Source organism: Microcaecilia unicolor, chromosome 7, assembly GCF_901765095.1.
Source record: "Microcaecilia unicolor chromosome 7, aMicUni1.1, whole genome shotgun sequence".
Taxonomy (NCBI): domain Eukaryota; kingdom Metazoa; phylum Chordata; class Amphibia; order Gymnophiona; family Siphonopidae; genus Microcaecilia; species Microcaecilia unicolor.
The window spans coordinates 39,968,212-39,980,975 of record NC_044037.1 but is presented as its reverse complement, the minus strand read 5'-3'; the positions used below and the strand labels follow the sequence as shown (position 1 = coordinate 39,980,975).

The following is a 12,764-nucleotide window of genomic DNA, read 5'->3' as shown; positions in this document are numbered from 1 at the left end:
CCAAATTACATGCAAGTTGCTTCCATGCTCCACCCAAACTCCATCTCTATGTATGTACGCCTGTAAAATACATGCTATGTAAGATACATGCTTATTTTTGGCATTTGCGTCTACACACACAGACACATATTATGCCATTATTCTAATGAATTATACATTTGGTATATAAAGCGAAGACACATACCTGTAGCAGGTATTCTCCGAGGACAGCAGGCTGATTGTTCTCACATGTGGGTCGACATCCGAATCGGCCCGGGAATAGGCAATTTTGCAAGCAAAACATTTTTTAAAAGTTTGCAAACCACGGGTACCGCGCATGACTTCCCGCCCGTCGCATGAGCATTCCCACTCAGTTTAATCGAAAAGCAAATAATAAACAAATAACTCCTCCAAAAGGGAGGTGGGCAGGTTGGTGAGAACAATCAGCCTGCTGTCCTCGGAGAATACCTGCTACAGGTATGTATCTTCGCTTTCTCAAAGGACAAGCAGGCTGCTTGTTCTCACATGTGGGGTATCCCTAGGAACCAGGCTCAATCAAAACAATGAACACTGGTCAATTGGGCCACACAACGGCGAGGACATAACATAGATTAACCTGAAACCATAAACAAGTAACTGAGAGTGCAGCCTGGAACAGAACAAAAATGGGTCTAGGGGGGTGGAGTCGGATTCTAAACCCAGAACAGATTCTGCAGCAACGACTGCCTAAACCGACTGTCGCGTCAGGTATCCTGCTGAAGGCAGTAGTGAGATGTGAATGTGTGGACTGATGACCACGTTGCAGCCTTGCAAATCTCCTCAATGGAGGCTGACTTAAGTGAGCCACTGATGCAACTATGGCTCTAACATTGTGAGCCGTGACATGGCCCTCCAGAGTCAGCCCAGCTTGAGGAAATGCAAACTGCTAGCAAATTGTAGATTGTGCGTTTTCCGATGGCGACTCCCCTCCTGTTGGGATCAAAAGAAACAAACAACTGGGAGGATTGTCTAAAGGCCTTTGTCCGCTCCACGTAAAAGGCCAATGCTCTCTTGCAATCCAAGGTGTGCAAACTGCTTTCGCCAGGGCAGGTATGAGGATGGGGAAAGAATGTTGGCAAGACAATTGATTGGTTAAGATGGAACTCAGACACCACCTTTGGCAGGAACTTAGGGTGCGTACGGAGGACAACTCTGTTGTGATGAAACTTGATATAAGGTGCATGCACTACCAAGGCCTGAAGCTCACTGACTATACAAGCTGAAGTACTACTACTATTTAGCATTTCTATAGTAACAGCCACCAAGAAAACGACCTTCCAGGTCAAGTACTTCAGATGACAGGAATTCAGTGGCTTAAAAGAAGCTTTCATCAGCTGGGTGAGATCGACGTTGAGATCCCATGACACTGGTGGAGGTTTGTCAGGGGGTTTTGACAAAAGCAAACTTCTCATGAAGCGAACTAAAGGCTGTCCAGAGATAGGCTTACCCTCTACACGGCGATGAAAAGCACTAATCGCACTGAGGTGAATCCTTATGGAGTTGGTCTTCAGACCAGACTCTGACAAGTGTAGAAGGTATTCAAGCAGGGTCTGTGTAGGACAAGAAAGAGGATCTAGGGCCTTGCTGTCACACCAGACAGCAAACCTCCCCCACTTAAAAGAGTAACACCTCTTTGTGGAATTTTTCCTAGAAGCTAGTAAGACACAGGAGACACCCTCTGAAAGACCCAAGGAGGCGAATTCTAAGCTCTCAACATCCAGGCCATGAGAGCCAGAGACTGGAGGTTGGGATGTAGAAGCGACCCCTCGTTCTGAGTGATGAGGGTTGGAAAACAATCCAATCTCCACGGTTCTTCAGAGGACAACTCCAGAAGAAGAGGGAACCAAATCTGATGCGGCCAGAAGGGTGCAATCAGGATAATGGTTCCGCACTCTTGCTTGAGTTTGAGCAAAGTCTTCCCTACTAGAGGTATGGGAGGATACGCATACCGAAGGCATGTCCCCTCAATGTAGGAGAAAAGCATCTGACGCTAGTCTGTTGTGGGCCTGAAGTCTGGAACAGGACTGAGGGACCTTGTGATTGATCCGAGTGGCAAATAGATCCTCCGAGGGGGTGCCCCACGCTCGGAAGATCTTGCGGACTACACCCATGTTCAGAGACCACTCGTGAGGTTGCATTATCCTGCTTAACCTGTCAGCCAGACTGTTTATGCCTGCCAGATAAGTAGCTTGGAGAAACATGCCATGACAGTGTGCCCAAAGCCACATCTGGATGGCTTCCTGACATAGAGGGCGAGATCCGGTGCCCCCCTGCTTGTTGGTGTAGTACATGGCAATCTGATTGTCTGTCTGAATTAAGATTACTTGGTTGGACACTGGGAAACTAGGGTACATTGAGCTGATCTCATATGTAGACATGCCATGGGTGTTACGTGAACTGTGGAGGCCATGTGCCCCAGAAGTCTCAACATCTACCGAACCGTGACCTGCTGAGACGCTCAAACCATGGACACCAGGGACAGAAGGTTGTCTGCCCTTGCCTCGGGAAGATAAGTTTGAGCTGTCTGAGTGTTCAACAGGGCTCCAATGAATTCCAATTTTTGGACTGGGGTGAGATGGGACTTGGGATAATTTATGACGAACCCCAGTAGCTCTAGCATACGAACAGTCATTCGCATGAACTCCAGCACCCTCCTTCGAGGTGCTCTTCACCAGCCAATCGCCAAGATAAGGAAACACATGCACTCCCAGTCTGTGTAGCGACGCTGCAACTACAGCTAGGCATTTGGTAAACACTCTGGGCGCAAACGTCAGGCCAAAAGGCAGTACACGGTACTGAAATCAAAGATATTTCCTGTGAGCTGGAAGTATCGAGATGTGGGTGTAAGCATCCTTTAAGTCCACAGAGAATAGCCAATCGTTTTCCTTAATAATGGGGAAAAGGGTGCCCAGGGAAACCATCCTGAACTTTTCTCAGACTAGAAATTTGTTCAGGGCTCTTAGGTCTAGGATGGGACGCATCCTCTCAGATTTCTTTTGCACAAGGAAGTACCTGGACTAGAATCCCAGCCCTTCTTCCCCTGGTGGAACGGGTTTGACCGCTTGGGCCTGTAGAAGGGCGGAGAGTTCCTCTGCAAGTACCTGTTTGAGCTCCCGGTGGACAATTTGGAGGTTTGGATTCCAGATTGAGGGTGTATCCTGACCTGACTATTTGAAGAACCCACCAGTCGGAGGTTACGAGAGGCCACCTTTGGTGAAAAAATATCAACCTCTCCCCGACCGGCAAGTCGTCCGGCACGAACACTTTTTCTGAGGCTATGCTGAACAGGAGCCAGTCAAAAGCTCGCCCCTTGCTTTTGCTGGGGAGCCGCAGAGGCCTTAGGTGAACTCTGTTTACGAGAACGAGCGCGCTGGGGCTGAGTCTGGACAGGTTGCCGAGAAGCAGGAGTGTACCTACGCCTAGCATAGGAATAGGGAGCACTCCTTTTCCCTCCAAAAAACCTCCTAGATGAGGAGGTAGTAGCAGAAGACACCGAGCGGGAGAGAGAATCCATAGCATCATTATGCTTTTTGAGCCAGTCAACCATATCCTCTACTTTCTCACCAAAAAGGTTATCCCCCGGCAAGGAACATCCGCCATCCGCTGCTGGAACGAATGATCCAGGTCAGAGACAAGCAGCCATGAGAGTCTGCGCATCACTATACCTTGGGCAGCAATTCGGGATGTTACATCAAAAGTGTCAAACGTACCCCTGGCCAGGAATTTTCGACACACCTTCTGCTGCCTGACCACCTGGCGAAAAGGCTCGGCCTGCTCCGGAGGGAGTGCATCAACCAAGCTAGACAGTTGCCTCACCGAGTTCCGCAAGTGGATGCTCATGAAGAGCTGGTATGTTTGGATTTTGGCAGCAAGCATAGCGGCCTGATACGCCTTCCTCCCAAAAGAGTCCAAGGTTCTAGATTATCTGCCTGGGGGCGCCAAGGCATAGTCCCTAATACTCTTGGCTCTTTTGAGAGTGGAGTCCACCACCATGGAATTGTGAGGTAGCTGAGACTTCATCAATCCAGGTTCCCCGTGGATCCGATACTGGGATCCTGTTCTTTTCGGGATCACGAGGTTAGACAGAGGGAATGACCAGTTTCACATAAGGACTTCCTTCAGTACATTATGCAAAGGAGACGTTGCAGCTTCTCTAGGTGAAAAAGGATAATCCAAAACCTCGAGCATCTCAGCCCTGGGCTCATCCTCAACCTCCATAGGGAAGGGAATAGCCGCAGCCATTTCCCCGGACAAAGGAGGTAAAGGATAGACTCTCCGGTGGAGACAGTCTCCTTTCTAGTGGAAGGGAAGGTTCAGAAGGAATCAACAGATGAAAAGTACCTGGGATCCTCCTCTTCCTCCCATGAACGCTCATCTTCAGTATCAGACAAGACATCTCTCAGAGCAGTCTGAAACTGAGCCTGCCTCGATGCTGAGGAACGACGTACTCGATGGCGGTGTCGAGAAGTCAATGCCTGCCTGGACTCCGGTGAAGCTTCCTCCACCAACGTCAAAGGGGAGTCGACCTGGGTGGCAGGCGGCAGAGGTTGGGGACCTCACCACAGGCGAAGGGCCAGATATCGCTGCAGCAGATGGTACCAAAGGCGCAAGCACCCCCGACACCAAAGCAGGCTGGTGCAGTAACCCTTCCAGATGCTCTGGAAGCAGGGCCCTGATGTGCTTCTCGAGACCCGCCGTCGGACCAGGCTGCGGGATCGGTATAGCAGCCGGTGGCAGAATCTGTCGAGGCTCTGGAGCATGTACCGGGCTGCTAGACAGACACATCGGCACCTCTTGAATAGAGGGAGAGCGATTCTCTCGGCGCCGAAACTTCTCGGGTGCAGAATCCCTCAACGCCCCGGAGCTCCCAGCACCGTGTGTCGAAGGAGAACGATGACTGTGCTTCTTCGCCTTCACTCGATGCCCGTCATCGAGACTCCTCGGTACCGATGAGGAAGACATGGAATCCTCACGTCTCCTCTGGGCTGAGTCCGTCGCAGGTCGATCCCGGGGGACCTGCATAACAGGAGGCCTCGAGACAGGTAGAGACCCACGCGATGCCTCACTGCTCCCAGCACGAGTTGGTCGTTCTGCAGCCATTAACTTCGCTCCAGATGTCGATGCGTCCCTCGATGTCGACGCCGCCGACCTCAGTACCGATGTCGAAGGAGTGGACCGAGCCCCAAAAAGCTTCTCTCGTTGGGCCTCTTGAGACACTTGAGTCCATTTCTTCATACGAAGACACAGACTACAAGCACCTGGGCTATGGTTTGGCCCAAGGCACTGGATACACTAGACATGGGTATCGGTACCCGAGATGGTCCGGTTGCACCGAGTACAATGCTTGAAGCCGCTGGGTGTCTTCGATGACATGGAAATAGAAACGGCTTTGGCGAAATCAAAAGACGCGATCGTGCCTGTTTAAAGAAAAAAGGGCACGAAAAAAGGAACAAGCTGGCCGCATCGAAAAACGAAGGAAACAAACAGGCAAAAAAGAATAAAGAAACTACGGGAAAGTTTTTTGCTTTTTTTTTTTTTTTTCCTATAAATACTGACAGGAAAAAAGAAAGAAAGCAAAAAAGCCGCCAAAAACGAAGGTCCTCTTTCCCGGGCCTGAGAGGAGCGGGGCAAACTCGACCGCGGAGAAAAAAATAACTGAACAGGAACGCTCATGTGACGGGCGGTAAGTCATCCGCGCATGAGCGCCAGAAGGTTCTGGCAAACTTTTTAAATTTTTTGCTTGCAAAATTGCCGATTCCTGGGCCGATGCGGACGTTGACCCATATGTGAGAACAATTAGCCTGCTTGTCCTCGGAGAACTTAGCATACACTTTATAGAACTGCCCTGTAAGTGTATGGTGTTTTAACAGTAACTTAACATTCTATTACATTGATGGATTTATAATCTTGTTTTCTTTACAGAAATCAAAGCACAAAAGAATAAAACCACGATTCAAATGGTGTCAGATGATCTCAGTCACTGAATATTGCAAATGATTTACGAGACCATTTCTACAATATGAATTAGTCATAACGGATTCTCACAATGACAATATTAGAAATACCATATTAAACATCAGAAAAGAAGCCCCTTTAAATGTATGCTCTAATTAAAAGCTCCATTCAAAAACATCTTCATATTATATGCTCAAGATGCAGTTCTTTCAGTAACAGAGCAAATGCAGTAAGATTCTAGGGCAGGAGCAGCTTGGAATGGAAGCATATGGAAGGAGATTTCGATTTAGCGAATACTTTTCTCAGTAGTTCAAGGTGAGTTACATTCACATACAGTAGCCATTTTCCTGTTCCTGGAGGGCTAACAATCATACAAGGCAATTCTATAACTGGGTGCATGCAATTTTACCTGTAAGTGGAGCCATTGGCACTTATGTACATGAGTGCAATACACGCTACTCTGTTCAGTAACATATAACTGCAAGGTCGCGTACACATGGGTGATCTTCAACTTACACAATTTATACAATACTATAAGTTGCATACACACTGCATGTTGCACCTAGGTTGAGCCAACTTCATGATTGCCACAGATCTGGCATAAGCAGGCACGCCTAAATGTAGGCACATCAACGCCAGTTTACGCTACCATTCTATAATGGAATATTGGCACCAAGATACTGTTATAGAATAGGTACACAGCATGTGGCATCGAAGTGCTTAACGTGGCATCAAGTCACAGAACTGCCCCCTAAGTTGGCACCTCAGGCAATACAGGGTTAAGTGAAGAAGCAAAAGTGGGATTTGAACCTGGCTTCCCTGGTTCTCAGCCTGCTGCTCTTACAATCAGGCTGAGGCTCTGTGTTTCAGAAACTTACAGGTTTGACATTGCATTTAAAAAAAAAAAAAAAAAAAAAAACACCCCCCCACTTCACAGGCTCAGAGCAAAAGGCAAAAAACATAAGACACACCCCACCAACAATGCTTCTCCGACTACACTTTCCTTTTCTCTTAAGGGAAGAATGCCTACATTAACAGAAATGTCCCTAAAGATGTCTCTAAGCCAAAACCAGAGCTTAGTGTAATATCAGAGCAGCTAAGAAGTGTTCCACAAACAGGCTTTAAATTTGGGTCAGCCAAGCTCCTGACCCTTTAGCTTTACTAAAACATTAATTCCTCAAACTGATTCTAATGAAGTGCCCAATTCTCTGAGGAATAAAACTATACCATTAGAATTACTTCACACATTAAACATGAACTGTAGCTGATCACGTTTAATAGTACCAGGTCTTGGAAATGAAACATCACCTTTCAACATCAATACTCTTAATTAAAGTCCCATTATTTCTCACAGATAAAAAGAACTGGCACAGGGCTATTGTATTCTCCCCTCCCCCACAGGAAAGAACAGAGGTCTCACAAGGTTGTGAGACTGCAATCAGTTTCAAATGAATGTTCTGCTTGGTGACCTTACAAGAGTCAGCAGACAAGCAACTGCTCTGGAACAGACTGCTTAGTTAGCAGTTTCTGCAGTTCAGAGTAGTACAGAGTGTACACTCCTGATCCCCATACAACTGTAACCGAAGTTTCTACTTTGGTCACATTCCATACTGGAGAAAAGACCGAGTATACAACACATCCACTAAACTATTACACAACCAAGGGTACTAAGAAATAACTATGCAGATTTATCAGGTCTACCATTTTTTTCATTTTAAAACTGATAACTACCCATACTTTCTTTCAAAAGCACAAGCAAAAGTAAAGAAAATTTTGTACTTTTTTAAATTACTAGCGATATGACAATGTGAAGTCTCAAGCAATGACTGAATGTGAAGTCTCAAGCAATATATGTATTCATTTATTAGGATTTATTTACCGCCTTTTTGACGGAATTCACTCAAGGCAGTGTACAGTAAGAGTAGATCAAACGTGAGCAATAGGCAATTGCAGCAGTAAAAATATTCAAATAACAAAAAGTATGGCATAGTATACTACTCACAATGACAACACAATACGTAATAGAACATTTTAATTGATAGTGAAGGGTAAAGCAAAAGATGGAACATATAGATAGGTAAGAGAGTAAGAAGAGTTAGAAAGTAAGGTGATTAACTTAAAGTTGCACGAGGTCAGAGATGAATTAATTTTATCTCACCTAGGGTAGGAGTGTTATAACATGTCATGGCACGAACATGTCTAGCTGCTAAAAAGTGTCTCATCACCTGCATTGTATTTCTATAGATATATAGAGTATGAATATATAGACTTCAGTTTACATGCCGTCACAAAAAAGGTCCACATTCATTTTTGTATACTGCTCACAAAGGAACCAATTTGTGAAAGAGATGCAAGCTCAGCCCTTTTCTCACTATAAGTTCTTGTGCATTACCTTGATTTTTTCACTTTCCTTCTGTATACATTTAGAGTTCTCCACAACGAATACACTGCTTTTATTTACTTCATTGTCAGCTCTGTGCCTCAGCCAGTCTTCATATCCCTAAGTACAGAGGCACACATCTGTTAACAACTGCACCACATTCAAAAGGGATCACCTGCTCTCCATGACATTAGACAAAGTACAATCGTACAGTCATACAAACCCAAATTTTAACACCTCAAATCTGAATAGATTTTTGATAGTGAGCCACAAAACTAAACACAAGGACACCTGCTTTGACTTTTGTAAAACTTTGTTTTCAGCTTGATCTATGGATTCAAGCTTGCATACTTTGCACAGACATTTCAAGAAAGAGTCAGACAGAAATAACATGAAATTTTTTGTTTTTGTTGTGCTTATATATACATGCTCTTCAACAACATATCAAAACACAGAGCAGTCTGTTGTACCATGGGAATAGACTGGTCAGATCCAAAGTTCAAAGATGACCGCCCTCTCCCTCCCTCCACACACAAAAGAAGTGTTTGGCGATCTTTACCCAGATGAAGAGAAAATCGTCATGGGGAATATGAGCATACTGTATATGACTAAAGCACCCTACATGCACCATTATTTCTATGTGGAGCATACATAACCAAGTTGCTTAAACCTTTGTCACACAGAATTTCAGAACTTTCCCTTAATATCAACAGTTACTGTTTGCCATCCAACAGCCTAACTACTAGCATCTCCACAATGGTATGGTTTATCAACCTTTTCTCCAGAACAGTTAATCCAGAGACTTCACTCTAAATTCATCTTGTTCAACTGACCTTGATGAGCTCAATAGAAGGGAAAGCTAGAGATAGACTAGTGTCTCCGGAAATGTAAAAGGAAGGAGAATGTGCAAACTCACTCAGCCTCATGGTCCTTACCTGCTATCAGATTCTGTTATCACCATCTCAGTATTTAGAGTAAAACTATACTTACTACATAGAGGTCTATGAATACTGAATGCCATATACTGCCAATTTGTTGTAACATAAGTTTACTACAGATACTGACTTTCAGTATACCTTATGTCACAAAACGCCTTGACACCCGCCTGGGTTTATCCCACGGCCACTTGGAAGGTCTATCCCCAGCACAGCTCAGGTCCACCTGCACCTGACGCTTGTGCTCTACACTAGCACCCCCCTCCCACCGACTGGGTCACAACCAACTCTGGACAAGTTTTCCGCTCTCAAATTATCCCCAGTGATTTCTAGGTTACCATGGCCACACTCCCAGTGCTCCCACAGTTCACAGAAAGCATTCACCGACCCAATACACAAACCACCAGGATTCTTTATCAGTCCAGGCAAAGAGGCAATAAACTGAAACTTGTTTTGTCTTAAAAACTGAAAAATGAACAAAAAATGTGCAATCAGCAAACAATAGCAGGTAACTGAAATATAGATCAATTATAATACTAACTAAACATTTGTTTACTTTCTAGAAAGTACCTGGGAAGATCAGGACATATAATTCACTGAGCCTTAGCAAAGAGATCTGTCTTTCTTTTATCCCTGGCTAAGACTGGAGCAAAAGCTAGTACTCTCCAAAGAAAATGAGCTCCTGGGCCAATAAGAGCCCAGACAACAAGTTTTAAAAGTATACTGCAGACTGCCTTTCCAAAAAGGCTTAAACAAAGAAAAACAGACTTAGTTCTACAGCAGCTTTGAAACAAACATGCACCACCTGCTGGCCAACTAGATAAATACACTTCAAGAATAATTAAAGCAGTTTTACAGGTTTAAAATACACTGTTCTGTCACACTTATAATACAGTTTGAAAGAGCAGAATAGACATCTGTTAATTTGTTACATACAGTCAATTGGGAAGAATGCATCAGTCAGAAGAGTAAAGCTATGCATGAGGTGGCTGTCAAAGCAAGTATCCATCTGAACTCACAAATTTTACAACAACGTTAAAACTATTTAGCTGAACTGCAAATAAATTTACCTGTTTAATCGCTGTAACAGTGATCACAAAGAAAAGTGGAAGTCCACTAGTTATTGGACTTGTTGGTGTGTCTACAATAACCTAAACAAAACAAAAGAAATAAGCAATATATAACTTCTAAACACTCAGATGATCAAAACCCCGCGCTGTTTCAAACAGTGCTCCAAAAATAGCGCCGAAACAGCGCAGGGCGTTATTAGACCTATGATCAGAGATAATTGCATGCAAATTTAAGCACGCAATTATCTCTGATCATGGGGTAGAAGTGCGGGAGAACTGTGCCTGAGCATGCGCTCAGCACAATCCTCCCACACTTGTTTGACAGGTCTGGGCTGTCAAAAGCCCAAACCTGTCAAACACAGGGGCTGGAGGTCCATGGGACCACCAGGTTCCAACTACCCCTGCCCCGAGCAACGGGGGCTGGAGGTCCGGCAGACCTCCGGTCCCTCCGACGATCCCCCCCCAGGTTCAGGGAGGGCTGGAGATCCGGTAGGTCTCCAGCCCCCCTAACTCCCTCAACAAACAGTCCCTGGTGGCCTAGTGGGCAACCAACCAACCAACACCACCACCCCCAGCGACAGGGGGGCTGGAGGTCCGCTGGACCACCGGTCCCCCCCCCCCCCGACGATCCCCCCCTCTCCCAGGTTCATGGAGGACTGGAGATCCAGTGGGTCTCCAGTCCCCCTAACCTCCCAGCAAAGGGTCCCTGGTGGTCAAGTGATCAATCTGCCCCCTCCCTCCCTACCCCCCTACCTTGTGGGTTGGAGGAAGGAGATAGCCTGCCTCCCTCCTCTTCCTTCAACGCTGCAAAATGGCAGCACCCAGCCCTGCCCAGTGTATCCTAGGATGTGCTGGGCGGGGCTACACACCATATAAGGGAGACTCTCCCTTATATGGTGTGTAGCCCTGCCCAGCGCAACCCACGATACACTGGGCAGGGCTGGGCACTGCCATTTTGTGGCGTCGAAGGAAGAGGAGCGAGGCAGGGAGGGCAGATTGATCACTGGACCACCAGGGACCCTTTGCTGGGGGGCTAGAGACCCACTGGATCTCCAGCCCTCCCTGAACTTGGGGGGGGGGGTCATCGGGGGGCGGGGGACTGGCGGTCCAGCAGACCTCCAGCCACCCTGTCGCTGGAAGGGGGGGGGGGTTGGTTGGTCACCCACTAGGCCATCAGGGACTGTTTGTTGAGGGGAGTTAAGGGGGACCCACCGGATCTCCAGCTCTCCTTGAACCGGGGGGGGGGGGACCGTCGAGGGGACCGGAGATCTGCCGGACCTCCAGCCCCATCGCTGGGGGGAATGGGGGCCTGTCAGCATGCAAATGAATGTCGGACAGGGCTCACCATTCCTCCCCAATGATCTGCAAACCCGCTGGCGTAGGGTTTAGCGCGCTGGCCGCTGATCATTGGGGATCAATATGTTTAGCACTATTTTGCATGCATTTGAAAGCTAGTTGAGTTCAGAGCCCTCGAGCGCATTGTTTCACGTGCTCGAGGGCTCTGATCATGGGGCGGTAGCAAACGCCAGCAGTAGTATGGCACTAACAGCCTCTAGCGCCAGCGTTTGCTTCTGATCATCCCCCCTTAAGTGAGCAACGTACTGTTCGTAATTCCACAAATTCAGAGAATGATTTAGGATACTGACAAATACCCCAAACAAAGAGAAACACAATACTTGAGAATTAGCCAAATGGTGAAACAGTGTTAATAAGGAAGTTTTCTTAGAACCTCAATGTTGACAAATCAACAAAGCAGCAGACCTTGGAAGCATACTACCATGCCGAAGCAATATCCTTCCCTGGAATAGAGTACACAATTATTTTGAAACTACCTATAATAACTGAGGAAGCTTAATTTCTATCCAAAAAACACACAATAAGATGGAAGGATATTAAAGACTAGTACAGGGGAGTAAAGATCTCCTTGCCCTTTCACTGTTTCAGATGCAAAAGCAATGGTTACAGCATTTCTTCCTATACTTCTGGCCAAAAACAAGAGAGTCAAGAAAGCCAAAGAAGTGGAGGGTCATTTTCCTGCAAGTCACCATGGAGTCACTGGTTAATATAAGAGAAAGGATTTTAATTTCAACAGGGTAATAGCAAACTTTAGATTTACCTTTAAAAACATCTCTGCTCTCACCTACACACATTCCTCAAACTGCTCCTTGTGAGCTGGAAGTAGTTAACTGCATACTTGTATGAAGCATCTGTCCTGAAAAATTCTAAGTCTGACTTTAGTGATACAATTACTTTCCCTTAGGATATATCTGGGAAATCTCCAAATTTCACCCAGACACTTGGGAATATGCACAAACTTCTGTATCTTCCGGGAAATTCCAGACAGCTCTAGTTATTCGTACTAATGCATACAGGTTAAAAAAAATACTTTCCAGGAAGTAGCTGACT

The 12,764-nt window shown here is 46.1% G+C and overlaps 1 protein-coding gene across 3 annotated transcripts in view; it reads right to left on the bottom strand.

Annotated features, from left to right (window-relative positions):
* Nucleotides 1-12,764, bottom strand: part of ATP11C (ATPase phospholipid transporting 11C) — a 265,355-nt gene that overhangs the window by 151,873 nt on the left and 100,718 nt on the right. For all 3 annotated transcript variants that reach the window (XM_030210362.1, XM_030210361.1, XM_030210363.1), the window contains exons 4-5: nucleotides 10,359-10,439; nucleotides 8,366-8,473 (exon numbers count right to left, since the gene is read on the bottom strand). In XM_030210362.1, coding sequence (XP_030066222.1) covers nucleotides 8,366-8,473; nucleotides 10,359-10,439 — 189 coding nt within the window. The remainder of the gene's footprint in view (nucleotides 1-8,365; nucleotides 8,474-10,358; nucleotides 10,440-12,764) is intronic.